General features: G+C 39.8%; 1 protein-coding gene across 3 annotated transcripts; it reads left to right on the top strand.

Annotated features, from left to right (window-relative positions):
- Positions 1–949: 949 nt before the first annotated feature.
- On the top strand, positions 950–26,360 carry frrs1b (ferric-chelate reductase 1b). 3 transcript variants are annotated; one of them, XM_060922043.1, is made up of 16 exons: positions 950–1,005; positions 6,418–6,613; positions 7,012–7,166; positions 8,322–8,416; positions 8,505–8,637; positions 10,478–10,660; positions 10,746–10,844; positions 18,431–18,581; positions 18,686–18,799; positions 18,898–19,013; positions 19,097–19,183; positions 19,976–20,073; positions 20,866–20,924; positions 21,280–21,423; positions 21,780–21,874; positions 25,869–26,360. In XM_060922043.1, the coding sequence occupies exons 2-16, from the start codon at positions 6,430–6,432 to the stop codon at positions 25,959–25,961; spliced, it is 1,806 nt and encodes a 601-aa protein (XP_060778026.1). In that variant the 5' UTR covers positions 950–1,005; positions 6,418–6,429; the 3' UTR covers positions 25,962–26,360. The 3 variants fall into 3 exon arrangements, with proteins under 3 accessions (XP_060778026.1, XP_060778027.1, XP_060778025.1); XM_060922044.1 differs by lacking the exon at positions 950–1,005 and adding an exon at positions 1,040–1,315; XM_060922042.1 differs by lacking the exon at positions 950–1,005 and adding an exon at positions 2,507–2,684.
- The last annotated feature ends 1,426 nt before the right edge of the window (positions 26,361–27,786 follow it).

Here is a 27,786-nt window from a genome sequence, read left to right as displayed (position 1 = left end):
TTCTGTTAGAATTTGGTAAAGAAAAAAAATAAATATATTATTTCCCAGCTTAAGGTCGGTGCGTATGGTGAAATACCGCGACCTCGGCCTTGAATACTGACCCAGAGGGCCTCACTCAGTACTTTCAAGACCTCGGTCACGGTATTTGACCATACGGACCTCCCAGCTGGTCAATAAATTTGGATTTATGAATGGCATTTTGCTAGTATTATGACCAAACTGATTATATCGACTTCTTTAGTTTTGTTTCTGCTGTTATTGTTGAGACCAAACAGTACATTTTTCCAAAAAAAAAAAAGACAGAACTCTGAACCTATATCAATAATAAAGCAGGACACCAAATCTACCTTTGGGTACAAATAAAACTTTATTTGTACCCAAAGGTAGATTTGGTGTCCTGCTTTATTATTGATATAATAAATCTATAATATTCTATAATAATTCTATAATAATATAATAAATCTATAATCTATTGATATAATAAATCTAATCTAACATTTTTCCAAACATTAGTAGTATGGAGGCACTGACAAAACAGGTGTAGTACTGTCTCTGGGTATGTGTCACAAAAGGAACAATTCGCACAAATATCCTTCTTAAATGTAAGCATGTAATGACTTGCAAGATAATATCGATGTAACATTTTAAAAGAAACTTCCCTTACTCCGGCAGTAAAGCTACTCTACACTGAGCCGCAGCGAAATCTAGTCAACAAAAATATGGCGGAGCAGCAACTGTCACTAAGGCTCTCGAAGCTCCGCCTCCGAACAGCAGGACGTGTTGCATCAATAACAGTCTTGCGCAGTCGAGCTGCAGCTCAACATCTCATGTTGTCAGTAACCGTCAGCTGTAGTTATGACTTGTAGATCAATCTCATGCACTTCCTCGTTGGGCTCCGCCTCATCGTGCTGCTCTGAGCCAATCCGAGCGCTCCTTCTTACAACTCTACAACACTTGGGAAACGGCTGTTTCCGCAGCGCCAGTCACAGTGTGGGGATAAAGGAGGTATGTGTCTTTACTCTTCACATTCACCTGCTCACGAACACAGCGCACTTTCTCTCTGAATTTCAACAAACTTTCGTCTAAATGTTAAATAACTTGGACGTTATGGCTGTGTGGAAGTGAATAATTGGGTCCTCGTGTTGTTTGTATTGTTTACATTATTAATAAATTAGATTTAATTGGTTTTTCCATAATAATCTGAAAAGTATAACATGAAAGTGGATCAGCACTTGAGTAAAGTGCACACACAAGCCGGAAGGACTGTGAATTAAACACGGCACGAATTGACCTTGACGGCTGTGTTTATACACAGGTAAATACGTCACTTTGGGAACTTTATTTAAACACAGCTGCACTACCGTTCATCAGTGCCCTGTTGCAGAAGTCTAGGATGATTTCGTCTAACCCTTCACATCTCTTCAGAACTTCTGGTGGTATCCCATCTTCCCCACTGGCCTTTCCTTCAACCAAGGATTTATTTGCTTTCTCATATTCCCCCTGATCGAATTGGCCCTCCTTTATCTCAAGGTCCTCGAACACAGCAGGAGTTTCCTCATCCTCCTCTGTAATGCTAGGGGGATTTCCAAGAAGAGTTTTGAAGTGATTGTACCAGTTCTCAATTCTTTCTTCTTGTGTATTTCCTTCCAGCTGACTCTTCCTAGTTGTGTACACTACCGTTCAAAAGTTTGGGGTGACTTTGAAATGTCCTTATTTTTGAAAGAAAAGCACTGTTCTTTTCAATGAAGATCACTTTAAACTCATCAGAAATGCACTCTATACATTGCTAATGTGGTAAATGACTATTCTAGCTGCAAATGTCTGGTTTTTGGTGCAATAACTCCATAGGTGTATAGAGGCCCATTTCCAGCAACTCTCACTCCAGTGTTCTAATGGTACAATGTGTTTGCTCATTGCCTCAGAAGGCTAATGGATGATTAGAAAACCCTTGTACAATCATGTTAGCACAGCTGAAAACAGTTGAGCTCTTTAGAGAAGCTATAAAACTGACCTTCCTTTGAGCAGATTGAGTTTCTGGAGCATCACATTTGTGGGGTCGATTAAATGCTCAAAATGGCCAGAAAAATGTCTTGACAATATTTTCTATTCATTTTACAACTTATGGTGGGAAATAAAAGTGTGACTTTTCATGGAAAACACAAAATTGTCTGGGTGACCCCAAACTTTTGAACGGTAGTGTATATAAACTGTGTTTATAACTACACTATTCTTTAGTGATAAATGTCATAAATTGCTGTGTCGAGAAAAAAACAAACAAACAAAAAAATCACCCCACCTGTAGGTCTCATCTCATTATCTGTAGCCGCTTTATCGTTCTACAGGGTCGCAGGCAAGCTGGAGCCTATTCAAGGTGACTACGGGTGAAAGGCGGGGTACACCCTGGACAAGTCGCCAGGTCATCACAGGGCTGACACATAGACACAGACAACCATTCACACTCACATTCACACCTACGGTCAATTTAGAGTCACCAGTTAACCTAACCTGCATGTCTTTGGACTGTGGGGGAAACCGGAGCACCCGGAGGAAACCCACGTGGACACAGGGAGAACATGCAAACTCCGCACAGAAAGGCTCTCGCCGGCCATGGGGCTCGAACCCAGGACCACCTTGCTGTGAGGCGACAGCGCTAACCACTACACCACTGTGCCGCCCACCTGTAGGTCTGTCCAAACTTATTTTAAGCATGTCTGGCTGATGGGCATGTCTCTTCTTTATGTTTATAATATATTTAACTGTATGTATACTGTATATAACTGCAGCTTTCTTTAATGATAAAAACATTAGAGAGTTTTATCATTAGAGTAACAAAGTGTTGTTGCGACAGATAAATGTTTTCTTAAAAGACTACATATTTAAATACACAGCACTGTGCAAAAGTTTGAGGCACTTAGTTTTTACTTAAATGTTAATGTATTTTATAATTTCTACATTATCGAGTCAGTACAAAACAAAACAAAAACTTGCTATTTGGAAACAGTTTTCTAGCACAAAATTAAATTTTACAGAAAAAAAAGTTTGTATCTCAGTAAAGAAAGCAACATATTACATAAGATACAGTACACATCTCATCTCATTATCTGTAGCCGCTTTATCCTGTTCTACAGGGTCGCAGGCAAGCTGGAGCCTATCTCAGCTGACTACGGGCGAGAGGCGGGGTACACCCTGGACAAGTTGCCAGGTCATCACAGGGCTGACACATAGACACAGACAACCATTCACACTCACATTCACGCCTACGGTCAATTTAGAGTCACCAGTTAACCTAGCCTGCATGTCTTTGGACTGTGGGGGAAACCGGAGCACCCGGAGGAAACCCACGCGGACACGGGGAGAACATGCAAACGCCGCACAGAAAGGCCCTCGCCGGCCGCTGGGCTCGAACCCGGACCTTCTTGCTGTGAGGCGACAGGGCTAACCACTACACCACCGTGCCGCCCTAAGATACACTTTTCAGATAAAAAACATAATGAAGGCTGTTGGGTTTTGCTGCAAAATTAAGAAGCAAGTGTGACAAAGTGTCCAGAAGAACTGTGGCTGGTTCTGTAAGATGCTCAGTAAAACCTACAGCTCATTTCCTTGTCAAACTGCACTGGACTATAATTATCGACACTGTTTCAGATTTACCAATAAAAAACAATTTTGCAAAGGTGAGTTTCAGTTGCAATAGTTATTATTGGTTAATTAATCAGCCAGAAGACCCGCCTCACCCTTTGATCTTGCCATCTGATGATACAGCTCGTTACCTGAGATGGAATTTTTTTTTTTAGCAAGATCAGCAATTTGAGGAAAATCCGGACGTTATTGTTGCATGGTGGAAAGATCACGGACATGTTTCAGGGTCCCGAAAAATATTCTCCACTTTTTTTTCCTTGAAAAATCAAGTCAAAGAAATTTCCTTCACTTAGCATTTTTTTCTTAGTTACCGACTTATCAGCGTGCACTTAATACAGGTTTATGCCAACCAAACTGGCACAATTCAAACGTGTGTACAGATACAGTTAGGCCTCTCAATTACAGATAAAATCTGGGCTCCATTCCAGCATCTAATAAGAAAGACTTGGTTTTGGGTGGGGGCCGCACAGTGGTGTAGTGGTTAGCGCTGTCGCCTCACAGCAAGAAGGTCCTGGGTTTGAGCCCCGTGGCCGGCGAGGGCCTTTCTGTGCGGAGTTTGCATGTTCTCCCCGTGTCCGCGTGGGTTTCCTCCGGGTGCTCCGGTTTCCCCCACAGTCCAAAGACATGCAGGTTAGGTTAACTGGTGACTCTAAATTGACCGTAGGTGTGAATGTGAGTGTGAATGGTTGTCTGTGTCTATGTGTCAGCCCTGTGATGACCTGGCGACTTGTCCAGGGTGTACCCCGCCTTTCGCCCGTAGTCAGCTGGGATAGGCTCCAGCTTGCCTGCGACCCTGTAGAAGGATAAAGCGGCTAGAGATAATGAGATGAGATGAGATGAATTATTCAAAAGAGGTATTAGGAGTCGCTTTAGCCTTTTAATTCAACACAAAACTTGACTTACTATTGAACAGAGTTGATGAGAGTCTTGGACCAAACAACAGTGAAGGAATCTGAATTTGCCGTTGATTTATGAACCGAACACAAAATGACGCCATGACTTTCGTCATCCGTCTGCTGCAGGGACTCAACACGCCACGTCATCTGAAACATAGAGCCCTTCTGTCGCTTGCTGGCTGACAGCACTTTCATTTTGGCAGATTTTTTATTTTTATTTTATTTATTTTTATTTTTTATAAATCACACCGACCCCTGTATTACTGACGCTGCCTGGTGTGCTTGGGGACGGTCGGGGTTCTGAGTGTGCCTCCCCCATGGATGTTTCGGCCCTTAAATAATCTTCAGTGCTTGGAGAAACTCGCTCAAAAAAACTTAGTCAGCTTAGATCACGCCATTGTTTGATTTGCGCAGAGATGATTACACCGCCACACCAGGTCGATTAAGATGCACTGCGATTGGTCTAAAGCTTGGTGCTCATGTAGTCGATTTTTATTGGTCACAAGCATACTGCTCCTTTTCAAACATGTTAAGTTAATATTGTCCATTGTTTTTTAATTGAATTGTTTTTATTTGTTCTTTTGTTTTTGTTTTTTGTGTCTGTTTTTCTTCTGTTTTGTACTACTTTGATATGTTTGAAATAAAGCCTTCATTCATTCATTCACTCATTGTTTACACTCTGGCTTCCCAAAGTCTCTTCACTGGGGCTGGATTTCAGCAAACGGAGGGATTTCTATAAAAGATGACTTATGATAAATATGACAAATACATTCGTCACCGTGACGACTGCTTGTAATTTTCTCTTCGTCACTGATGGATTATATTCGTCAATGATGAGCGCCAGCACCCGCTAAGGTACTTAATTGTACCATTTATATACTGCTTGGGAACACACATTTACCTTTTTGACTCTAAAAGGTACACATGGTTACCTTGCGGTCCAGTGCTGAGCCCTAGGTAGTGTAATTGTACCATGGGGGACAGAAATGGACTCCTATTGTCCCCCTATTTCTGACAGTGTATCTTTACAGCATTTCTTTGCATGTGGTTAAGACCTTTCTACAGCAGTGTATTTTAATATTAATGTTTAAAATGCATATTTACATATATCATAAACATACTTACTTTTTTTTAATTTTATGTATTTAATGGTGCAGTTGACTTCTGAGATTTGTGGGAAAAACAAACAAGCAAACAAACCACGGTGGTGTCGTGGTTAGCACTGTCGCCTCACAGCAAGAAGGTTCTGGGTTCGAGCCCAGTGCCTGATGAGGGCCTTTCTGTATGGAGTTTGCATGTTCTCCCCGTGTCCGCGTGGGTTTCCTCCGGGTGCTCCGGTTTCCCCCACAGTCCAAAGACGTGCAGTTAGGTTAACATGGGGCAACCTTAGGCTGAGGTGCCCTTGAGCAAGGCCCCTAACCCCCAACTGCTCCCCGGGCGCTGTAGCATAGTTGCCCACTGCTCTAGGTATGTGTGCGCGCTCATTGCTCGTGTGTGTGTGTTCACTACTTCAGATGGGTTAAATGCAGAGGACGAATTTCACTGTGCTTGAGTGTGCATGTGACAAATAAAGGTTTCTTCTTCTTCTAACCTCCGTGAACTAACAGCCTGCTGTACGTCCCCTCTTATCTTGACATGCAGCTTGTTTATCACAAGCTGCTCATTCAGCAATAAAACCTGTGACCTACATGTGCATGTATTAAGTTGTCTTAAGTGTGTTGTTCGACACATCCGAGTTCACGTTTATCCATTTCAACAACATCCACGCAAACCGATTGATGTAATTAGTTAATGTAATTAATGCTTGCTTGTTCATGGTCCCAGTTAACAAAAGCACAAATCTCTCTCTTTTCTTTCCCCCCTGTTTATTTTTCTATTACTTCAGCTGGCTGTGAAGATGAAGGTGCAGTTGTTCCTGTTTGTTATGTGGATAAAATCTGTCACTAGCTACAGCAGTGGAAAGGTAGAAGACGCTTGTCAGGACATGATGCCTGGCCATCATAATCAGCCCAGCCCTACATCTCCACCATACACCGTCGTTGTGGACAAGTCTATATTCAGCCCTGGAGATCAAATTAAAGGTAACTAGATATCAGTTTATGGCTGCTTGATTGTTTAGACTGCATCTTTATTCAAGTAAAGTAAAGCACTTCCGGTGTTATATGAAACCTATTGGAAACTTGTATGGAGCTTTTATATGAAAGTCTACAGACTCTTGTGCTTCTTTCATTATTTTTTTCCCCCCTTATGCTAATCTTTTGCTGTACTGGGTCTCATGTTTCAGGGCAGAATTTAGTATTTGTGGGAATCACATCAGAAAGAAAATTTGTTCATAATGTCTTCATTAGCAATCCTTAAATATTTTTGCTTTATTTTACCTTTTTTTTTTAAACTATTGTTAAGGGTTCTTTACAGCATTAAGGTGTGCAAATGCAGCTAAATTGTTTGAAACATAGAGCTTTATCTTTTCTGTTCACAGTAACTTTATCAGCAGCGTCTTCCACGTCCAGTGTGTACTTTGAAGGCTTTCTTATAGAAGCCCGAGATACTGCAAATCTTGAAGGTGGAGCTGTCGGAACTTTTACCCTCCTTGACTCCTCCATCTCCCGGCTTCTCTCATGTCACCAGAAAAAGGTCAGCAACTCAAGAATGTTGCGTTACAGCGTGAGACTATACGGGTGATGAGGAAATAGGAAACTGTCGCGTTGTTAATATAATGCTACACTGAAAAGAAAAAAGAAAGCACAACTCTATTCATCACACACTTGTGAAATTTCCTCTCTGCATTTAACCCATCTGAAGCAGTAAACACACACTAGGGTGCATCAGTTGCCCTCACTTTCATAAAATCTGATGCATTTTTGTTCGGGTGTTCCTTTTCACCAATAAAGACATCCTGTAAAATGTTTTGACCATATTCAAAAGTCTAATGGTGGCACCATGAGGTTCATTTTTTGCCAAAAAACGCTTATTTTATGTTTTGAATCACAATGTTGGACTCCATTTATTGGTTTCTTGTGAGCCAGAGATCATGTTAAGAACCTTTGCAAGGGATTGAGAAGCATTAATGTGATTCATAATACATTTGTATTGTTTAAAAGTAGTTGAACAATGATTCAATGAACAGCTAAAACTCAAACTGTGCTTGATAATATATTTAGAATATGTACTAAAAATGTGTATCTAAGATATTTGGTATACTCTATAAGGTGCCATAATGTTTCATGAAAAGTGATCGAAATTTTGTCATAAAAGTCATAAAATAGCAGCTTTTTCCATAACTTTGAGCTCCTGGTGCCACCATTAAACTTTTGAATTTTGTCAAAATATTTCACCCAGTGTGTTTTCTTACCAAAAGGAACATAAAAACAAAAATGCACCATGATCGGAGGAACTTTTCATTTTTAGGGGGCAACTGATGCACCCTTAACACACACACACATGAGCAATGAGCGCACACACATACCCATAGAAGTGGGCAGCCATGCTAACAGCACCCAGAGAGCAGTTGGGAGTTCGGTGCCTTGCTCAAGGGCACCTCAGCCCAAGGCCGTCCCATATGTCTTTGGACTGTGGGGGAAACCGGCGCACCCAGAGGAAACCCACGCAGACATGGCGAGATCATGCAAACTCCACACAGAAAGGTCCTCGCCGGCCGCTGGGCTCGAACCCAGAACCTTCTTGCTGTGAGGTGACCGTGCTAACCACTACACCACTGTGCCGCCTGTGGTGATGTCTGGTCTGTATGTTGGTTTTAAAATGTATGATAATGTTGTACTATTTTGTCAGGACTCTGCTGTGAGTCACACCAGTGGTCACTCTAAGACAGAAGTTCAGGTGATCTGGACAGCACCTCAGGCTCCCCCGGCTCGTGTCCAGTTTCTGTGAGTGTCCACGTTAGAGCGTGCATCTCTTTCTAACCAGTTTACTGAGCCAGGAGCTGATGTACTCTACATGTTGTCTGAATTTCAGAGTGACTGTGGTTCAGAAATTTCAATTGTTCTGGGTGAAGATTCCAAGTCCTGTGTTGTCTCTAAATGGTGCACCTCCTCCAGCATCATTATCTCCACAGACAACCACAGCTCCCACGCCTCTGCCCCACCCAGTGAGTCCCGCTACACCCTGAGCTTATCATGAATTCTCTAGTAATGTGAAAACCGTGAAACAGGATTGTGAAAACCTTTTCATACTGAAGCAGTTTTTGTTTACATTATGGCATGCTCTCATTTTTGTGGCTACTGCCTCATAGAGGCGAAGCGAGGCAGTAGCCAGTATGTCATCGTGTTGTAAGAATGAGCGTAACAATAGTGCACTGCGCATAAGCATTGCAATCACCAGAATGGCGACTCGTGATCTCACGATACGAACAACCGATCTCGCGTCATCAAAGGTACACAAGAACGAGTAGCGAAGCCATTATGTCATCGTGTTGTAAGAATGAGTGTGACGATAGTGAAACTTTGTCACCGATCAGCACTTATCCAGATCAAGTTCAATTACTCGTTCTACTTCTCGATAAACTTCGGAACCAATCAGAACCAGAAACGAAATAAGAGAAACCTTGTTATAACTTGGTAGTATCGGAAGATAACCGGCAGATAAAAAGATAAATGAAATTCACCTCGTGGTTCGCCAAGGCTACTGATTCGATATCAAGTAAGTGGTGTTTTATTTTAAGAAAATGTACCTTTTGATTATCACAGCTTTTGTTTGGTCCTTCTGAAAGGTCAAATGTAAGGTTTTGTAAGTGTTTTTGAGCTGCTTAGCAGATATATCGAGAAGCCGATATCAAACTTCTGTTATTTGCTTTAACTTTTAAAATTTATTTTAGAGTCTTTATACTACACTTGTGAAACAAAATGTGCTCGTTAGTACTAAATAATGCTTCAAAGACAATTCATAAACAAGTGCTTTCTTACCATTTTGAAAACAGATCTAGTTCACAGCACTGTAGTTTGAACAAAACACAGTAAACAAAATTGGTAACCAAAATACTCCAAGCCCTGATGCTGCTCACAGCTTGGTGAAGCTTGCAAGAGATGAGGCGAGTATCATTGATAACATGTATATATGCTATATTTACTGTATGGACATGGGATCAGAAAACTATTTTATTTATAAGCTGTAGCCACATGTACCCATAGGGTACTTAATTTTAATAAATGCATGTTCATGATTATCTGTTCTGTCCTGAACATGTTTATGCATGCATCGGTTTGTTAACAAAGCTAAAATTAAAGTTATTAGGATTGGGGTTATACACAAATCCAAAGAAATTATGTGTTTGAAAACTGCACATTTTCCCACTTAAGCCGCCTTGAGCTGATGTATTCGCTTCCCAGGATGGTAATATTACGTGCAAAACCCGTCATTAACAGTGTGATGTCATCGCTCTTTTGTAGCTTTGTTCAAGTGGTCCAGCCCAAGCCTCAGGTGGCATGTTTGTGTTTTTAGGTACATTTTAATTTTATTTTTTAACTGAATTCCTTCAAAGAATGTTTACTGTATATATTTAAAGTAGATGGCATTCTTTTTGCAGTGAACTTGGAGAAAACGAATGATATTTAATTTAACACAACTTGACGTGTTGGATTTTTACAGATGTCGGCGATTAAAATGTGTCTGTTTAAATTCTAATGTTAAAGATCGATCAGTTTAAAAGTCTGCATCTGCCTTTCTGTGTGTGGTCGACTGTGTGTGTTCTGTATTAACTGGTACGCCCATATTTTGCCGGCTGTTTCATCTCCTCTGAGCAGGGCTTGGATCCTCTCAGCTTTTGTTGATGAACAGTAAAAACAGTTTTCCTCTTTTAAAAATAAAACAACGGTTATAAACTTGACTAAGTCATAATCTAATCCTTTTAATAATGAAGACTGTGCTAAAGATAGTTGTCTCAATAGATAGAGAATAACCTTTTTTCTTTCCTCCTCCTCTGACTCTCTCAGTTCACTTCAGAAGGCTGTGGAATTACAAAGACTTGCCTGAGAGATCCAGAAGGCTGCAGTCCGAAGAATGATACACACTGTTACTTCCTGTCCTTCAGAAAGGTCGAGCAGCGTGTAAAGTTTGAGCTCAGTGGACCGGCTACGGGTTACGTCTCCTTCGCCTTATCAACAGATAAATGGATGGTAGTGTAACGTGGCCTTGTGTATATCACAAGCTGTTAGTTGTTGTGAAAGTGTGTTCTGTAAACATGCGTATGCCTGTCTTTAGGGGAACGATGATGTCTACCTGTGTGTTCGTCACCCAGACCGTGTCAGCATTAGCGCTGCTTATGTCGAGGGAAGGACACATCCCGTGATCGCTTCAGAGGTACTCATCTGCCTCAGCTCAATCACATATAGCATACACATGGGTGCAAGTTTTCCGGCATGTGCCGGAAGCTCTGTTTTTTTCAGTTCTGAAAAAGTCATTTTTCCAAATCGTGTAAATCCGTTAAGATTTCGGGGGGGATAGGGTGGCCCTCTCACTGTCTCACTCTCATAGGGCCAATGATTTTCTGCAATCGCGGAAACCGACGGAAATTTCGGAATTTTTGTAGTGAAACATTGCTCGCATGTCAAAGTGTAACTGCTGCAGAAGGCTTCTGCGTAACTGCCGCTAATGCCCAAGCAGACATGCCGTTCTGGTTAAGGCAGCTTTGTCGGTGATTGTGATTGGCTTGTGGCATACTAAATGGCAGAAGATTCAGTCTCACATGCCCCTTTTCCACCAAAGCAGTTCCAGGGCTGGTTCGGGGCCAGTGCTTAGTTTGGAACTGGGTTTTCTGTTTCCACTGACAAAGAACTGGCTCTGGGGCCAGAAAAACCGGTTCTAGGCTAGCACCAACTCTCTGCTGGGCCAGAGGAAAGAACCGCTTACGTCAGCGGGGGGGCGGAGTTGTTAAGACCAACAACAATAACAAGACCGCGAAAGATTGCCATTTTTAAGCGACGAGAAGCAGCAGCTGTACAAACGCGAAGTCATCCATTATTATTGTTGTTGTTGCTGCTGCTGCTGCTTCTTCCGCGTCGTTTTTGCTTTGATATTCGCGCCAAGGTTTATGCAAACGTAGTGACGTAATGACGTGTACAACGACGTAACTGACGTATACAGCGACGTAATGACGTGTCTTCTCTTAGCACCGCGAGCGATGGAAAAGCAAACTGGTTCTCAGCTGGCTCGCAAGTTGAACGAGTTGTGAACCAGCACCAGCCCCGAACCAGCCCTGGAACTGATTTGGTGGAAAAGGGGTAACAGAGAACAACACTAAACAACTTATGATGCTCTATCATAATGGCGATATTGAGCAGCGTTTCTAGGTACTCTGAGAGCGCACAATGATTGATCTGCAAGGAACATTCAGGACTGTCATTACAGTCAAAGTTAAACTATTCTAGTCTGTTTGAGTGTGTTCTGTGTTTTGTTAGGAAACATTTTTTCATGAGTTTGTGGTGTACTAAAAAAGATGGCTCTGGAGTAATGTTTTTAAGCAGTCAGTTATGAGTATTGTCATTACAGGCTCAGTAAGTATTACTGAATATTAATTTATCCCTATTAATTTATCAGTACTCTCAATATTATATTGAGATATTATATATGCTATTATATTACATATTATATATGAGATGGGTTTTTAGTTAACAGTGATCCTAGTTTCTTGACTTATGTTATCAGTATGTCAAGTAAAATATTTTGAGTTGTCTCAATCTGTGATCCCACTTTAATTTTTTTATTAATGCAATTTATCAGCTTACTGTCAGTGTAATTGTTTTATTATATATATTTTTCATGAATGACTTCATCATGATGGCGGCACGGTGGTGTAGTGGTTAGTGCTGTCACCTCACAGCAAGAAGGTCCGGGTTCGAGCCCCGGGGCCGGCGAGGGCCTTTCTGTGCGGAGTTTGCATGTTCTCCCTGTGTCCGCGTGGGTTTCCTCCGGGTGCTCCGGTTTCCCCCACAGTCCAAAGACATGCAGGTTAGGTTAACTGGTGACTCTAAATTGAGCGTAGGTGTGAATGTGAGTGTGAATGGTTGTCTGTGTCTATGTGTCAGCCCTGTGATGACCTGGCGACTTGTCCAGGGTGTACCCCGCCTTTCGCCCGTAGTCAGCTGGGATAGGCTCCAGCTTGCCTGCGACCCTGTAGAACAGGATAAAGCGGCTAGAGATAATGAGATGAGATGAGATGAGACTTCATCATGCAAAGGACCATTTGTGTCTAGAGATGCAATACTTTGAAACCCAAGTAAAATTATGCCAGCCAGAATTACTAAATTGGAGCCAAACACAACAATTTTGAACTGAACTTGTGAAATGGAATTTTTCATTGTCTGAAACGGAAAAAGCCAGATTTTGAAATGGAAAATCATTGGCTCTACTCTCAGCCTATTACCAGGTTACCGTGGTACAGTCTCTGCACGAGACAAATCTTTTCATCTTGTCTTCGCCACAAACCTCATTCAATTTATACCCTTGCTCACCGACGAGCGGTCCTGACTAGCCCGTTGTTTCACGGTGTTATACATGTGTGATATTGTAAAAAAGGTATCACAGCAAAAGCATATTAAAAATTATTGTTTCAACATTTAAATTAGTAGTTGCTAGATGTTTTGAAATATCAAGCCTTGTACTTGAAATATTATTTCAGATGAATTGATGAAATGTGTTAAACATTTGATGTGAATATGCAAATCATATAACTATTAATATTATAAATGATTGCATGAGAGACAACCATTTTAACTTGTAATTAAAATTTTTTTTCAAGCCCTAAGGGGGGCTCACCTCCCTTTGTAGCCCCCCCGCATGGCTGTGCCATGCACGTCTGACCTTGTCAGACTTTTCAGGTTTTTGAAAATGTTATACTTGCACCCATGCATACATGATGAATTGAATGATTGAGGGAGAAAATACTTACACAAGCTTTCTTCTTAACTGGAAAAATTCGCAGTGCTCTCTACTGATGATGAATAAAATCGTGCACGCTGGATGCCGAAATTGTGTTAAACGGCATTTGATTTATAGCTAATAGTGTTGTATTACAGAGTGGCAGAGACACAGGCAGGTCTATTTAGATGCAGAATAAAACGGGTGTGTGAATTTTGGAGTGGGTCATACAGTGAACATATCGCGATTGCTTGTCAGGGTTCCCGCGGGTTCTTAAAAAGTCTTAAATACAACTTTCGGTTTTCAAGGCCTGAAAACGGCTTAAATTGTTTGGAATGACTGGAATTTTCGAAAGGGAGGTATTAAATTTAATATTGGACCGAACGAGTGAAATGTCTCTATCCGGTTTGGGGTATTTTTTTAACCGTAATTTTTTAACCGTAATTTTAAAAGTGACCAGTGTAGCTTTTGGGGGCAGCATTGGTTCTGTGCGTCTTCTGTGCATTCTGTAGTAGATCAAGAACTAATGGTGCGTTCATGTGCTATGGGAATTATGGTAAATACCAAACGCCGACATGGAAAGCACACATGAACGCCCCCTCTTGTGGTATTTTCCACTGGGCAACTCGTAGAAAATTTTGATACACGAGTTGCCGAGATGAGATGAACTTTAACCTTTTCAACATGGCGGCAAGCGGTACAAGACTAGCTTATGAACCAAGAAAGAAGTGGTTTTCACCTACGGAAAGCTGACTCTCACCTTTTAAACGAGTCATGTTATGTATATTATATTATTATAATATGTATATTATAGCCTAATACAAAATATTCTGTGGCTGTCCAAAGAACGCCAACAATGATCTAGATACTGGCTACACTCATTGTGGCTACAGCCAAATTTCCAAAAACTGCGTGGCATTCAATGTGTTAAGAAAATCTCTACTTGTCATGATCAGGAAATATTCAGCATTATTTACCTTTTGATAACTCATATTCCTGCTGCAGCTGATGAACAAGGCAATCTATAATTGTTTTAGCCAAATAACAGGCCTGATTCTGAATCTGGTCCACCATCTTTAATTTGTCAACAACAACAAAAGCATGTGAACACAACACACTGGTAAATACCACTTCCCAACTGGAAAATATCATCTTCCCATAGCACATGAACGCAGCATTACGTTAGGAGGCTACTGGAGGAAGTGCGGTGTGGTGCGGTGGTGGTGAAGAGTGAGAGATGCGCAGGTAGCTGATGTGGGCGCTAGAAAGCGTTGATAATTATGGGAAGATGTCTGTTTAACGACAAGTGGTTGGGGGATGACAAATACCCCCAAAATAAGAATAGTTTGCGATAAAAAGCGCTGGATCGCACAAATGTGTTTAAAGACGGTAATGCAGCGCTGGGGACACACCCGCTGGGAAACTGGCTTTTCACGGACACGAGGTGCGCGCGCATGTTAGAGGTCAAGTGCTCTGGAGTGAAACGCAGGGGGGTTCGCGCATGCGCACAAGAGTCAGGTGGAAAATGGGGCTAAAAGGAAATACTACTACTACTACTACTACTAATGATTAGCATCATTTTTTACATACTTAACGTTGTTTATTGTACCAAGTTTAATATAAATATATAAACAACCTTTATTTCAAAACTCAATTAAAAAGAACTACAGAAAATACAATAATTCTAAATATAGTACAATATAAATAATTTGTATAAAAAGTTGTTTTATTACTTATCGTCTACAACAGTGTTTTTAATATAATAATAATATTAACAACCACTAATAATAATTATTAGTAATTATTATTGATTATTAATCATTACTACTTATGAATTAGTGATTAATAAGCACTAGGGATTATTAAATGTTATAAAATTAAGTTATTAAAAAGTAGTAATTGGTAGAATACAAACAAATTAGTGAACATTGATATAAAATAACTGTACTACTACTACTACTACTACTAATAATAATAATAATAATAATAATAAACAATAATACTACTAGTAATACTTGTTAATGTTATTATTATTATCAGTACAATTGTTATATCAATGTTCACTATTAAAAACAAATTATCTATAATCCATGAATAATTGTTTGTATCATCACTACTACTACTACTACTACTACTAATAATAATAATAATTACTTTTTTAATAATAATTTTAACTAATCTTATAACTCAATTTTATAGCATTTTAATAATCACACCTTATTATTAGTATAATTAAGTAGTAGTTGATAATAATTACTACTTATTAATTATTAAATTACATTTTGATAATTACTGCTTATTAATTAAGTAGTAATTAATAATACTGAATTATAATAATTGCTACTCAATTATTAATTAGTATAGCTAATAAGTAGTGATTATTAAAATGTTATAAAATTGAGTTAATTTTTTTTATTATTAAAAAAGTAGTTCGTAGTAGTAATACAAACAATTATTCATGGATTATAGATAATAATTAATGATTATTTTTGAATAATGAACATTGATATAACAATTGCACTGATGATAATTAGTTTACAGTTATTACAACACTAATATTGATAATAATGGTTATGAAAGGTGACAGTTGTTTTTCTGTGTTTAATGTAACGCTCTGATGATGGTATGACTGCATAAACAGGTTTATGTTGTTATCTGCTATAATGCAGAAAATACTCGAGAACTTCCTCAGCTAGCTGTATACTGTACGACACTCAGACTGATTTTGCTGTCGGACACAAAATCACACATCAAAGATAATCTTTGGGGATTGAAATAATGCCAGCTAAGGTTGTTCAGCTGGTTCTACTTGCCGTTTATTGTTTTCGTTTTTGAAATGATTCATGGTGTTTTCTCCAGTAAACGCCAGTCTTCTCCTTGCTGCTACAGTAGTTCTGCAGGCCCAGAACACACCACTTTGCTTCAGCTGTTTGCATGTCTAACAGTTGCCATTGATGCACCCTGTTGTTCACCAATTGTGTGCATTCTTCTTAAAGTTAGTAAAAAAAAACTATTGCAGAAAACAGTTTTAAGTTGTCGTATTTATCATTTTCTTTGCCATGGTACAGTCTTAATTTTTCCATTTAGAGGTCTTTAAAAGGTCTTAAGTCTTTAAATTTGTACTTGAAAAATGTGCAGATACCCTGTTGATAATGTTTTTGTCATGCATGATGTCTTCAACTCTTTACCCCTTAAAGCAGTTGCTACAGCCACCCTTGTATATGTACCGGTATATACTGTTCACCCTGAGAACATATTTACAAGAAAAAAAGTCTAAAGACAAGGTTTTAGATAAGGCATCATATGTTGCCATTATGGGATATACACGGGGTCATCATATGTTGTCATTAAGGGATATACACGGGGTTGTCATTAAGGGGTAAAGCATTAAGATCACTTTAATTTGCACAGATTTTATTAATAAAGCAGCAACAAGACGGCGGAACTATTCCTTTAACATTTACCAAAAAAAAAAAGTAAATGATGAGGAACAAACAGGGTTTAACAGAAATCTCTGGGATTTAAAATTTTTTATTATTTTATTATATTTTTAACCTGGGCTCTATTTTCCCATCTCTTTGGCTCCAAATATTTGAATCGAAGACAAAGGTAAATAATGAGTGTAGAAACAGTCCCTGTTTTCGCCAGTTTCTTTTCACTTATTGAGCTAAACAGACACATCTGTATCTCTGTAGGGATCCTTTCCATGTTGGGAGACACTTATAATAACATTACAAGGCTGTCAGTGCTGGAAACGAGCGATTTACTTTGATGCGGCTGTTTGCCTGATAGGATTACATTGTATAGATGTTTTGCAGTTGCCGATTTCAGCATTCTAACTCAATAATGGACCGATTTCAATCATTTTTATCCTTAGTAAATATTTGGAAGCGAAGAGATAGGAAAATCTCTTGGGAAGCCATGGCCTAAAAGTTAGAGAAGCAGCTTTGGGACCAAAGGGTTGCTGGTTTGATTCCCTGGACCAGCAGGAATGGCTAAAGTGGACTTGAGTAAGGCACCTGACCCCCAACTGCTCCCTAGGTTGCTCTGGGTATATTGTACGTCACGCTGGATAAAAGCGTCTGCTAAATGCCTGTAATGTAATGTAAAAAAATAGGGCCCAGGTTAAAAAAAAATAAATAAATAATCCAGGGGCTTTCCTTTAATGTCCAGTCACTTACAGTAAATAACAATGGTGTTAGAAAAATTCTGACAATACTGATGATGCTTAGAAAAGTGTGATATTAATGTATTGCAAAATCAATAATATATTTCCATATTGCCCATCCCTAACACTGTTTATATGTATCATTATGCTCGGACATTTCAGTGCTTCTAAAAAAAAAAAATAAAGAAAGAAAAGTAGTAGTAGCTCCAGTTTGTATGTAGAGAAGAAAATCTAAGTTATTTGAAGAAGAAGAAAAATATGCACCCCCCCCCGAACCAGTTTTTATCCCCCGCTGGCTGAAAGGCCTGAAGGGGAATTATGTCGTGGTGATGTCTGTCCATCCCGGAAAGGGTGCTCACCTTCTGAAATCAACTCCTCTCACAATTTTTGGAGGAATTTCACGAAACTTGGCAGGATTCTTTGTTATATGTCGGTAATACGCATATCGCAATTTCGTTCAATTCAGTCACATTTTACCAGAGTTATGGCATAGTTGCCAGCGGGGATATTGTGCTCTCAGAGCACTCTTGTTTAAGATATTGCAATGCTCAAGTCAACTTTATTGTCAAATATGCTATACATGCTCGACATACAGCACAGATGAAATTTCAGTCCTCTCTGACCCACGGTGCAAACAGGCAATGCAATAAATAAAAATAGAATAATTGAAAAAAACAAACAGTATAAACACTCTAGATAGGAACTAGACATAGACTAAACACTCAAACAATATAAACAGTATAAACACTTTGTGTTACGTTTCAGTCTTTGAATCAGCATTTAAAACACTCGTGTTTAAGTGATATTCCTGATATGTTATCAGAATGCCTTCTGTCTGGTCTTTGCCCTCTTGCTGCTCTAGAATGTTTTGAGAGAGACAGCATGGCGGCTGGCTGATGGGGTCATCCAGTGCAGCTTTCTTAGAAACGTACGCATCCCAGCCCTTAATCAGGACAGATTTGACCTAGACCAGATGTACTACCTGTTCATGGCTCATGGCCGGGCAGAGAAGGGTAAAACTCAACTGTTATTTTCCTAACAGGAAAACAGTATGTTGTAAAAGGTTAATATTTCATAGTGTTTGTTTAATGATTTTCTTTTCATCTGCCCACTGCAGGGAGAATCCATAGACATGACCGACAGCCGCTTATTTCAGCAAAGCAAGTAGTTATTACGGGGCCTCCAGAGGATCTGAGTGGCTCTCGTGCTCCCTTACTCATCAAATTTCATGGTGAGCCTGACCAAAACGTATGAACTTGGAATGTATCTTATACAAACTGTCCGTACTGCCAAATTATTAGATGAGACCATGTTTATCTGTGTTTATAGCTGCATTCATGCTCATTGGCTGGATGACGACCGTCAGCACTGGAGTAATTATAGCCAGATACTTTAAACCTGACTGGCCTGAAATAACTGTTTGTGGACAGAGAGTCTGGTTTCAGGTAGAAAACTCTGAAGTGAAGACCTGATAATTATTGCTGTTCATAACAGATGCTGGCAGTGAGACGTTTTATTTTCTTGACAGTTTCACAGAGGTCTTATGTTGCTCACAGTCCTTCTGACATGTATTGGCTTCATGTTGCCCTTCATATACAGGAGAGGCTGGAGCAAGGTAACACACACACACACACACACACACACACACACACACACACACACACACACACACACAGTCTGTCTGTGTGACTAATGCTCATCTGTGTGTCATGTTTTCTCTCAGCCCCCGCTACCAAATGTATACCCATATGACTGCTCATTATGTCTAAATGTGTCACACTCACATGTCTGTCCATACAGAATACGTTTCGGGGGGGGGAATGAAAAAGTAGGAACAGTAAGGCCATTTATGATTATTATGACATAGTGGAATTTTTCCATTTCTTTCCTCAATGCTTTTAGATACATTTAAATAGAATCATATTTTTCAAACTGATGAATTTCCTTAGTAGAACATAAAGACAGTACAGTGTTGTAACAGGCCGTGTTGATGCTTCGTGGGTTGCTGGTTTTGATCTTGAGCTCAGCAGAGTTGCACATGTTCTCCTCAGGAACCCAGGTTCCTTCTGGGTTCTCCGGTTTCCTCCCACCTTCCACAAACATACTGGTAGGCAGATTGGCCACTGTAAATTTCCCGTAGGCGTGAGTATGTGAACCCTAGTGTTGCGTTTCATTAACTGCCATGGCTACAGTGTCACCAATAGAGGTCATTATTTCCCCATTGTAATGACAACATGCAGGCTGTCTATCCTTTTCGAATTCACCTGGCAACACGACACGCTTATGTGTCGAGTGTGTGATTCATTAAAAGCTGTGCCAGCTCTGCTGTGTGGAGACAGGCGTGGGAGTAAAAAGGTTAGCAATAATCATATCCTCCAAGGTAACACTTTGTATGTGTTTTCCTAAGCGTGCAGGCTCCCACCCTTACTTCGGCTGTACCATCATGGCTCTGGCTGTTATCCAACCCATTATGGCTCTGTTTAGACCTGCGCCAGACTCTTCCAGGTAAAACAGGGCTATCCCTTACTAAAGCCTGTCTTTTTGTAAGGCCAGTTGTTGTGTTCCTTTAGCGTAATCTTTATTATTATTTATTTTATTTATTATTATTATTATTATTATTATTATTTTTTTTTTAAATCCCACCCCAATGCCAGACACTAAATTCTGGGTATCTGAATATGTGTGTATGTAGTTTGTTGCCAGTTTATGTAGCAACAGTCACTGGCCCTTTTATAAAGTGTACCTGAAGGTTATTTTGTCTAGACAGGTGACTGGGGACCCCAAAAAACAACAAAAACAAAACAGTGATGTGAGCGACACTTTGTTGTCGCTGCAGTTCAATACAAACTATACTGACCAATCATCTTGAAGCATTTCTGTCCTGATGGATGTGCTCTCTTTCACCGTCCATAGAACAAGAGGGCTTACTGAATGATTTGATAAGTATGAAAATGTTGTAAATCATATGCAGTGCCTTTTTATAGTCACCAGACCTCAAGCTAACTAACACCTATAGGAGATTTTGGACTGATGTGTTGGCCGTAGAGCTACCATCTGATCAGTAGTGGTTCTGTAGTGGTCCCTGTCTATTGATGGACATGACTAAGGGAAGACATTGAGCAATGCAATATTTGGGATACAGTCAGTAACGGGTAAAAACCGGCCAAAGATTGTATAGCAAGGAAACCCAGACTGTCAACTCTGTGTATATTTTAGATATAAAGACATGTTCAGAAGGAACTGTAATTGTGTGTTCTTCATTTACTGTTTGCTTTATGTTTGATTTTTCTTTTTCAGGAGATATATTTTTAACTGGGCCCATCTGGGTACAGGCATTACAGCCCAGTTGCTTGCTGGTAAGCAACATCTCTACTGCTATGGTGTAGATAAAATATAAAAATTAAGTGATTTATCACGTAGATTAATTGATGAGTAGTAATTAATTACATAAACCACAGTAAATCTTTAAATCCCAACCTATATTCTGTCAGGTCGACTAGACACACATGGCACTACTTTACATCGACACTGTTTTTAAACGAATTTTATGTTTGCAATATGACCGAATGAGCTTTAAGTAAAGAAAGGCAAGTATACTAAGTTGTATTTATTTTTCTTGCACTTTCCAAGAATTCCCGTAAGCTAATTGTATAATAAGACATACAGGCAATAAATATTCATATTAACATGTCTTTTACCTCTTGATTTTAGTCATTGCCATCTTCTTGGGCATCCATCAGCAAGCTCTGCTGCTTCCTGCCTCCTGGACCACAGGACTCCTGGCTGCGTGTGTGGTCTGGTTTGTTTTAGCGGACTTTGCACTAGAGGCACACAGGAGGGGTTTATTCCCCATAGGTCAGTCACATCCTTTTTACAATAAAATTATTCTCTTTGTGCTATAGCTTTTAGTGCTCTCCTTCCTCTTGAATGACCTTGCTTGCCGTACAGAGCAATAATTTGGCGCATAGGGGTGATGAAAGCTGTAGTGCTTGTGCAAAGAAAATCAAATGAACTGTCATTCGCATTAAATTGTAAAAAGCTTTTTGGGTGTGGTGTTAGTTGCTGTGTTGCTCTGAATACTAATGACTAATCCCCAACTAGAGCTGGTCAGGATGTGCTTTGTGTTGGCAAATTATTATACAAGATGTAACAAAATGCCTTATCAAAGTACTCGCTCTTTTTAAATCTCACATATTGTTCTTGTATTTCAGGGCAATTTTTCAGAAACTTTCAGATCTATACAGAAAACCTCCAAACAGAAGACAAAGAGGGGATTCTGTTTGTTCAGACTGAGGATGACTGCAAGGTTAGATCTACACACACGCACTGTTTTTTGTTTGTTTGATGTACAGTCAGCTCCAGAATTATTGGCATCTTTGATAATGATTGGTTTAAAAAAAAATAATGAAAAATGTCTTTGTGGTTAATTATTAGAATCACAGTGAAAATATGAGAGCTAACCTATAATTTAGAGGTCCATGTAGGGAGTGGGGTTTCATGCCAACGAGAATTGGCGAGTCCATTTGGTGCATGTCTTTTTTCTTTTTTAAACTAGCACTGCTTGTGTTTTTAAAATATTAAATTATTTGAATTGAATTATTGACCTCTCAGCAAAATGTCATTCAAATGTGCATTGTAAATGAACAGTGAGAAGAAAAGTTCGTGACCAGAATAAAATTGCATAGCATTTCATAAGGCTCTGATATTCTAGAGCATGGTCTCAAAATCCGCATCATCCATCAGTGAAATGCATAAATGATGCTTTTACTCATCTTCTAATTTTACTACTATTTTAAGGCCATTGTTTGGGAGTTACATAAAAATATACCTTTTTTTTAACTTAAAGTTTTTCCTTTATTTTTATTTATTTATTTTTTTAACCCACTGTGTATGTTGTGCATCCTCGCTTACTTTACGCTGAGTATTTCAAATCCAGCATCTGACGTAATGACAATTTTTTTATGTCAGTCCGATCTTACGATTATTTTAACCCCTTCAATGCCCTTGGACGAGTCACGTACATCATGAAATCTTTTACCGCTGTGCCTTAGGACGGAAGAATGTTTTAGGCACTGACTGTAATTCATATGTGCCACTGAAGTAAAAGTAATGTGCCGTTTAAGGTACATAAAAAGAGGTGTTTATGACGAGTAGTGTACGTAATAAAGCACAGCAGTAAAAGATTTCATGACGTACGTGACTCGTCCAAGGGCACTGAAGGGGTTAAATAGATTTAAATCTGTAACATGAAATGTGCTTTCTTACTGGACTGGGTTAAGAGAGTACATTCTGGGACATGTGCTAATTCTAATAGTGTAAGTAACCTGACGATTAATTAAGGCCTCTGCATGCTCTTGCGACAAGGCTTTCGCAGATAGCTTTTCGCAGACAGTTGTAATTTATCGTTGAGCGGGGAGTAATAGGCGTGCGCGATGTTATTCACCGCCACAACGCAAGGGGGCGCGAAGTCGCGAAATCGCTAGGAGTAGTTGGTGGGTGTGGTTAGTGGAGTGTTTATTCTCCGGTTACTTATAATGACTAGAACTGGAGTCGTATAGATGTACGTACTTCCTCACTTCCTTGATCAACCGCTCTTCGTGCTGCTCCATCTTCGCTCGTGTTTTTAAAAATGCCGGTCGTGAAAACAAACCAAACCGGGAAAGTAGGGAAGCGGAAGTGCGTGTACAGCGGATGTAGAGTGGACCAATCAGAGCCCTCTTGTCTGCGACGCTGTCTGCGAGGCTTCTGCGGTGGTCACAATTTTTGGGAGGTGCGCGCAGAGCGTCTGCGAAGGTGGGGGGGCTACGCAGATGCTGTCTGCGACGCCATCTGCGAGGACTGGGTTGTCAGCATAAATTGGCCTTTACACAACTATTATTCTTCGATTTAATATATTATTCCAAGGATTACTTATTTTGTTCAATCATAGAGAAATTTCATTTGGATTTATCAAATTTGATTCTTCTCCTATAATACTTGAGGTGATTGGAGAGTACAGAGCAGAATCTCTCCAAATCCTCCAGGGCCCTACTTCCTCTGCTGTAGATGCCACTCTTCATTTCAGCCCACAGGCTTTAATAGAGTTTAGATCAGAGAACTGGGATGGTCACAGCACAAGCTTGATCCTGGGCTCTTGATTAGAGCAACAGGAAAGGACTTGCCCTTTCATCGAGCGATCTCTGGTTTAACTCCATATGATGACCTGCCCTCTGGGTGGAAGGGATGGCATTACTCTCTCCCCTGCCAAACATGGCAACACTAACCAAACATGGATCACTGTCCTGCTGGAAGATCCAATCATGTCCTAGTTGTAGCTTCTTGTCAGAGGTAGCTAGATTTTCATCTAAAATCTGCTGGTACTACATGTAGTCCATTATGCCATGTATCTTAAAGGAGATACGCAGAACCTTTTTATTTTAAAATAAATTTCTGAGTGGATAGTATCGCCATCCTTGACTCTTGTATGCTGCATAAATGGAAATAAAAAAATATATATTTTTGAGCGTTAAAATCGACTGCAAAGTTGGCATTCAAGCTGCCCCGCTGAGCCAGCCAGCCTTGAGTGTGTGACATCATAGCGGTAACTGGTTTTAAGGCCGAGGCCTTTTACAGCTATAGATGAAATATGGTGAAAGTAAGAAATACCGTTACCGACTTGCTCAGCTAAGACTGATTTGACTTCATTGATTGTGGGTTGACTCTCATTAAAACAGGATAGGTGTTATAACTTATGCAATGTACATGCATGCATTTTCACTGATAAAATGTAAAAGGCTAATTAAATAATCAGATGAACTGAGACAATCACATTCTGAAGCAAATTAAATAATCTTATACCGGTAACTTAAACACGCAATACAAGTTACATGTATTAATCTAAATGCAGGTAAACAACGAGTGTTGTTGTTTTTGTTATGTAACCAAATGAGAGTTGAATCTTAGCTGTCTGTTCTCGCTTCCTGAAGGCCGATCTTGTGGCTGATTGTTTTTGAAACAGTCTGACTTTCAGTTGTTCGTTCAGCTCTCCGTTCATTCGCTTCTTCCACGTAAGGGCGAGATGGCAGCAATATCCAGTGGAGAAATCAGACGGCTGCTTCACTCATTCTCCATTTTCTCCATACTGAGTACTCCGCCATTACTGCTCGACTCAGGCAATTACTAAAACACGGGACGGGATGTCACCGGTTTTGGCAAAAACCACGGGGAGGTCACTGCCTGAGTGATATGTCACGTTCCGTTCCATCGCGGGTTTTACCAACAGCCCTCAGCTCACACTCCAGGAGAACTGGTGCAACTGAACTTGCTTTCCTTTTTAAACTAAATAAAATACTTTCCTTTTCTTGTAGTTTTATTTTCCTTTAATTGTTGGTACTGCACCCTCTTTCAATACGGGCTTATAGCCAACGTTCCTCAACAGATCAGAGGTTTCATACGAGTCTTCAGTAAAATGTGCAGAGCAGAGGAGAGACCACTTCATAGGCGCCCAATGTGCCCGTGAACAACTCGCAAAACGCTTCCAAATCTTTGCAGTTTGAACATTCTTGGGCCATGAATGCAACATAAATCCACCTTCTGTCGTGTTGCTGCACCCACCAGCAACACATCTATGTGGCATGGCGATAAATTAGCTCAAAATGGAGGATCGGAGTTGCAGTCAGCTCTGTGTTTTAGCATAGCGGAAATGGCGATGAGACCGATAGCCTTCCTGCGGTGACATCACCGATACCAAGGTCATTCACTCAGACCGCTACCTATATGAATCACTTTAATTGTAAAAATTACTGTATTAGATTTATTGTTGACGCTTAAAACTATTCCTGTGCCATTCTTGAGGTCTCAAGGCGTTTATAAACGAAAGTGAGGCCATGGTTCTGAGTATCTCCTTTAAGATTCCTAGAGGGTTTGGAGGAAAAAAAGCTCACCAATCCTCCGCCATACTAACAGTAGAGGATATTTTTTTCTGTATAATCATCCTTATTTTTACATCAAGCCCACCCTGAGTATTCGATGCCAAAAAGCTCTACTGTTGTCGTATCTCGCCATAGAACCAAGTTCCAGTCAAAGTTCCAGCACAGGCAAATTCCAGGCGTTTACATTTGTGATTAGATGAAAGAAAAGGCTTTCTTCTGCATTACTTTCTAAATAGTCTGTTGGCTTGGATACACAGTTTTGTTAAGAATTTTTTTCTTTACCACAATTAACCACAGATAATTATTTTTTTTTTTAAATAGCTTTACCCAACTTTAAGAAAGGTGCCAATAATTCTTGAGCTGACTTTAACTTACTTCCTGCTTTTTCAGGGGGGTTCTTTTAAAAAGATCGTTTTGGCAGTCTACCTGTGTGGAAACCTTGGATTTCTGGCTGCTCTTCTGGTCACCATCAGTGAAGTGTGATGTAAAAGGATAACAAACCATGTGCCTTACTAACATCTGCTGTTGTACTCAGCTACAGTTTGAGAAGCTGAGGGGGCCTTATTTAAGATCGTCCTTCCTATGAATCACGCTGGATAACTTGATTCACTGAAGGCATGAAGTCCATGTTCCAGGAAAAACTGGATGTTTGTGCAAAAAAAAAAGGCACAGAAGTTTGAATTGATGTCATGAGGCAAAAGTACAGAATGTCACATTATTTGTTTAATTTTAGTGATTTGATTCTGTATTGTCAAAATATTTTATATAATTTTGATATATTTTACATATATAGAGTGTTTTTGCTTGAATGTTTTCTGATGGATCTGTATGCAGAGCATTAAATGAACACAGAGGGAAGCTCAGTGTTTTCCTTGCTTCTTATGATTTTATGACCCCTCAAGTTTTTATATAAATTGCCATCCACTTTATTAAGAACACCTGCACATTTACGCAATTATCGAATCAACCAACCATGGGGCAGCAGGAGTGCAATGCCAAACAATCTTCTGTGGGTGGAAATGCCTTGGTGATAAGAGAGGTCCGAGAAAAACTTCCAGATTTGGTTTGGTTTGAGCTGCCGGTAAGGATATAGTATAGGATATAAGGATATAGTAACTCGTATAATCAGTCTTTACAACTGTGGTGAGCAGAAAAGCATCTCAGCATGAGCTAAACGTCGAACATTGAGGTGGATGAAGCTACAGTAGCAGAAGATCACATCAGGTTCCACTCCTGTCAGCCAAGAACAGGAATCTAAGGCTCTCCTAGACACGTAATCACCAAAACTGGACAGTTAAAGATTAGAAAGAAAAACCTGGTCTTTTTCCAGTCTTTAGCTGTCCAGTGTTGGTGAGTCCGTGCCCATGAGAGCATCAGATTTTTGCAGAGGTGGACAAAGTACCCAACTTCATTACTTAAGTCAAAGTACAGATCCCACTGGTCAAATGTTACTCCAATACAAGTGAAAGTTGTCCAGTCAAATTTTTACTTAAGTTAAAGTACTGAAGTACTTGCTTTTAAAAATACTTAAGTATTAAAAGCACATTTTCTGCTAACATGTTGTATTATTGCCACAGCGCTTACAAAACCTAACACCGTTAGTGAAGACAGAAATATGAATTCACAAAATGAACGCATGCTGTGCCATCATGGTGGTTTAACGTTAAGCTAGCTAGTCAGTGAAGCTCCACCTGACATGCTAGCAAACTCTCTTCAAACTCGAAATCATATTGGGTAGCTAACGCTACTAGAAAAGAAAGATTTCTACATTCTGTTCATTTTTGGCAAGATTATGCTAAAACATATATTTCTGAAAGGACTTCAGATAAGTTAATGTTATTCATGTTAGCATAACTCCGTTTTTATATGCTAACTAACAGTGTCCAAGTTAACTAGTTACGTGTTAACGTTAGCCGTGGACAAGACAATGGCAACTTGGTGGGAAAATCCATAGAAAGTCATTTGACGAACCAGACTGCATAGCTATTGCAGCGTTATCACTAGCTCTAAAAGCACAGACAACTTCATTGCAAGTTTTCTCTTGGAATAAAATGTTTATATCCCTCAATATGCTTCCGCAGGTTGGACGGCGAGTTTTTGTAGGCCGTGATGTTTCGTTTTCGGCAAACATTTAAAACGGAACGAATCTTTAATCCTTTCAGAAAACTGAAACATGGGTTCATGGGCCATGAGCGCGTGCATTCTCCAGAAGAACCGCCTCCTTCTGTTCTGCCATCAACTGATCGTGTTTAAATAACGCTGCTGAGAAATCACTGAACTTGATTTTATACAGTCTGTGGACGTGACC

This window comes from Neoarius graeffei, chromosome 5, assembly GCF_027579695.1.
Source record: "Neoarius graeffei isolate fNeoGra1 chromosome 5, fNeoGra1.pri, whole genome shotgun sequence".
Classification (NCBI taxonomy): Eukaryota; Metazoa; Chordata; class Actinopteri; order Siluriformes; family Ariidae; genus Neoarius; species Neoarius graeffei.
The sequence above is the reverse complement of the archived record's forward strand: the minus strand, read 5'-3'. Positions and strand labels throughout refer to the sequence as shown.

What these genes read in the sequence shown, in the direction of transcription:
- frrs1b (XM_060922043.1), top strand. Translation starts at nt 6,430, where the DNA reads ATGAAGGTGCAGTTGTTCCTGTTTGTTATGTGGATAAAATCTGTCACT. An exon ending in TCTCATGTCACCAGAAAAAG is followed by an intron (nt 7,167 to 8,321) that starts GTCAGCAACTCA and finishes CTATTTTGTCAG; the next exon opens with GACTCTGCTGTGAGTCACAC. An exon ending in AGACTGAGGATGACTGCAAG is followed by an intron (nt 21,875 to 25,868) that starts GTTAGATCTACA and finishes CTGCTTTTTCAG; the next exon opens with GGGGGTTCTTTTAAAAAGAT.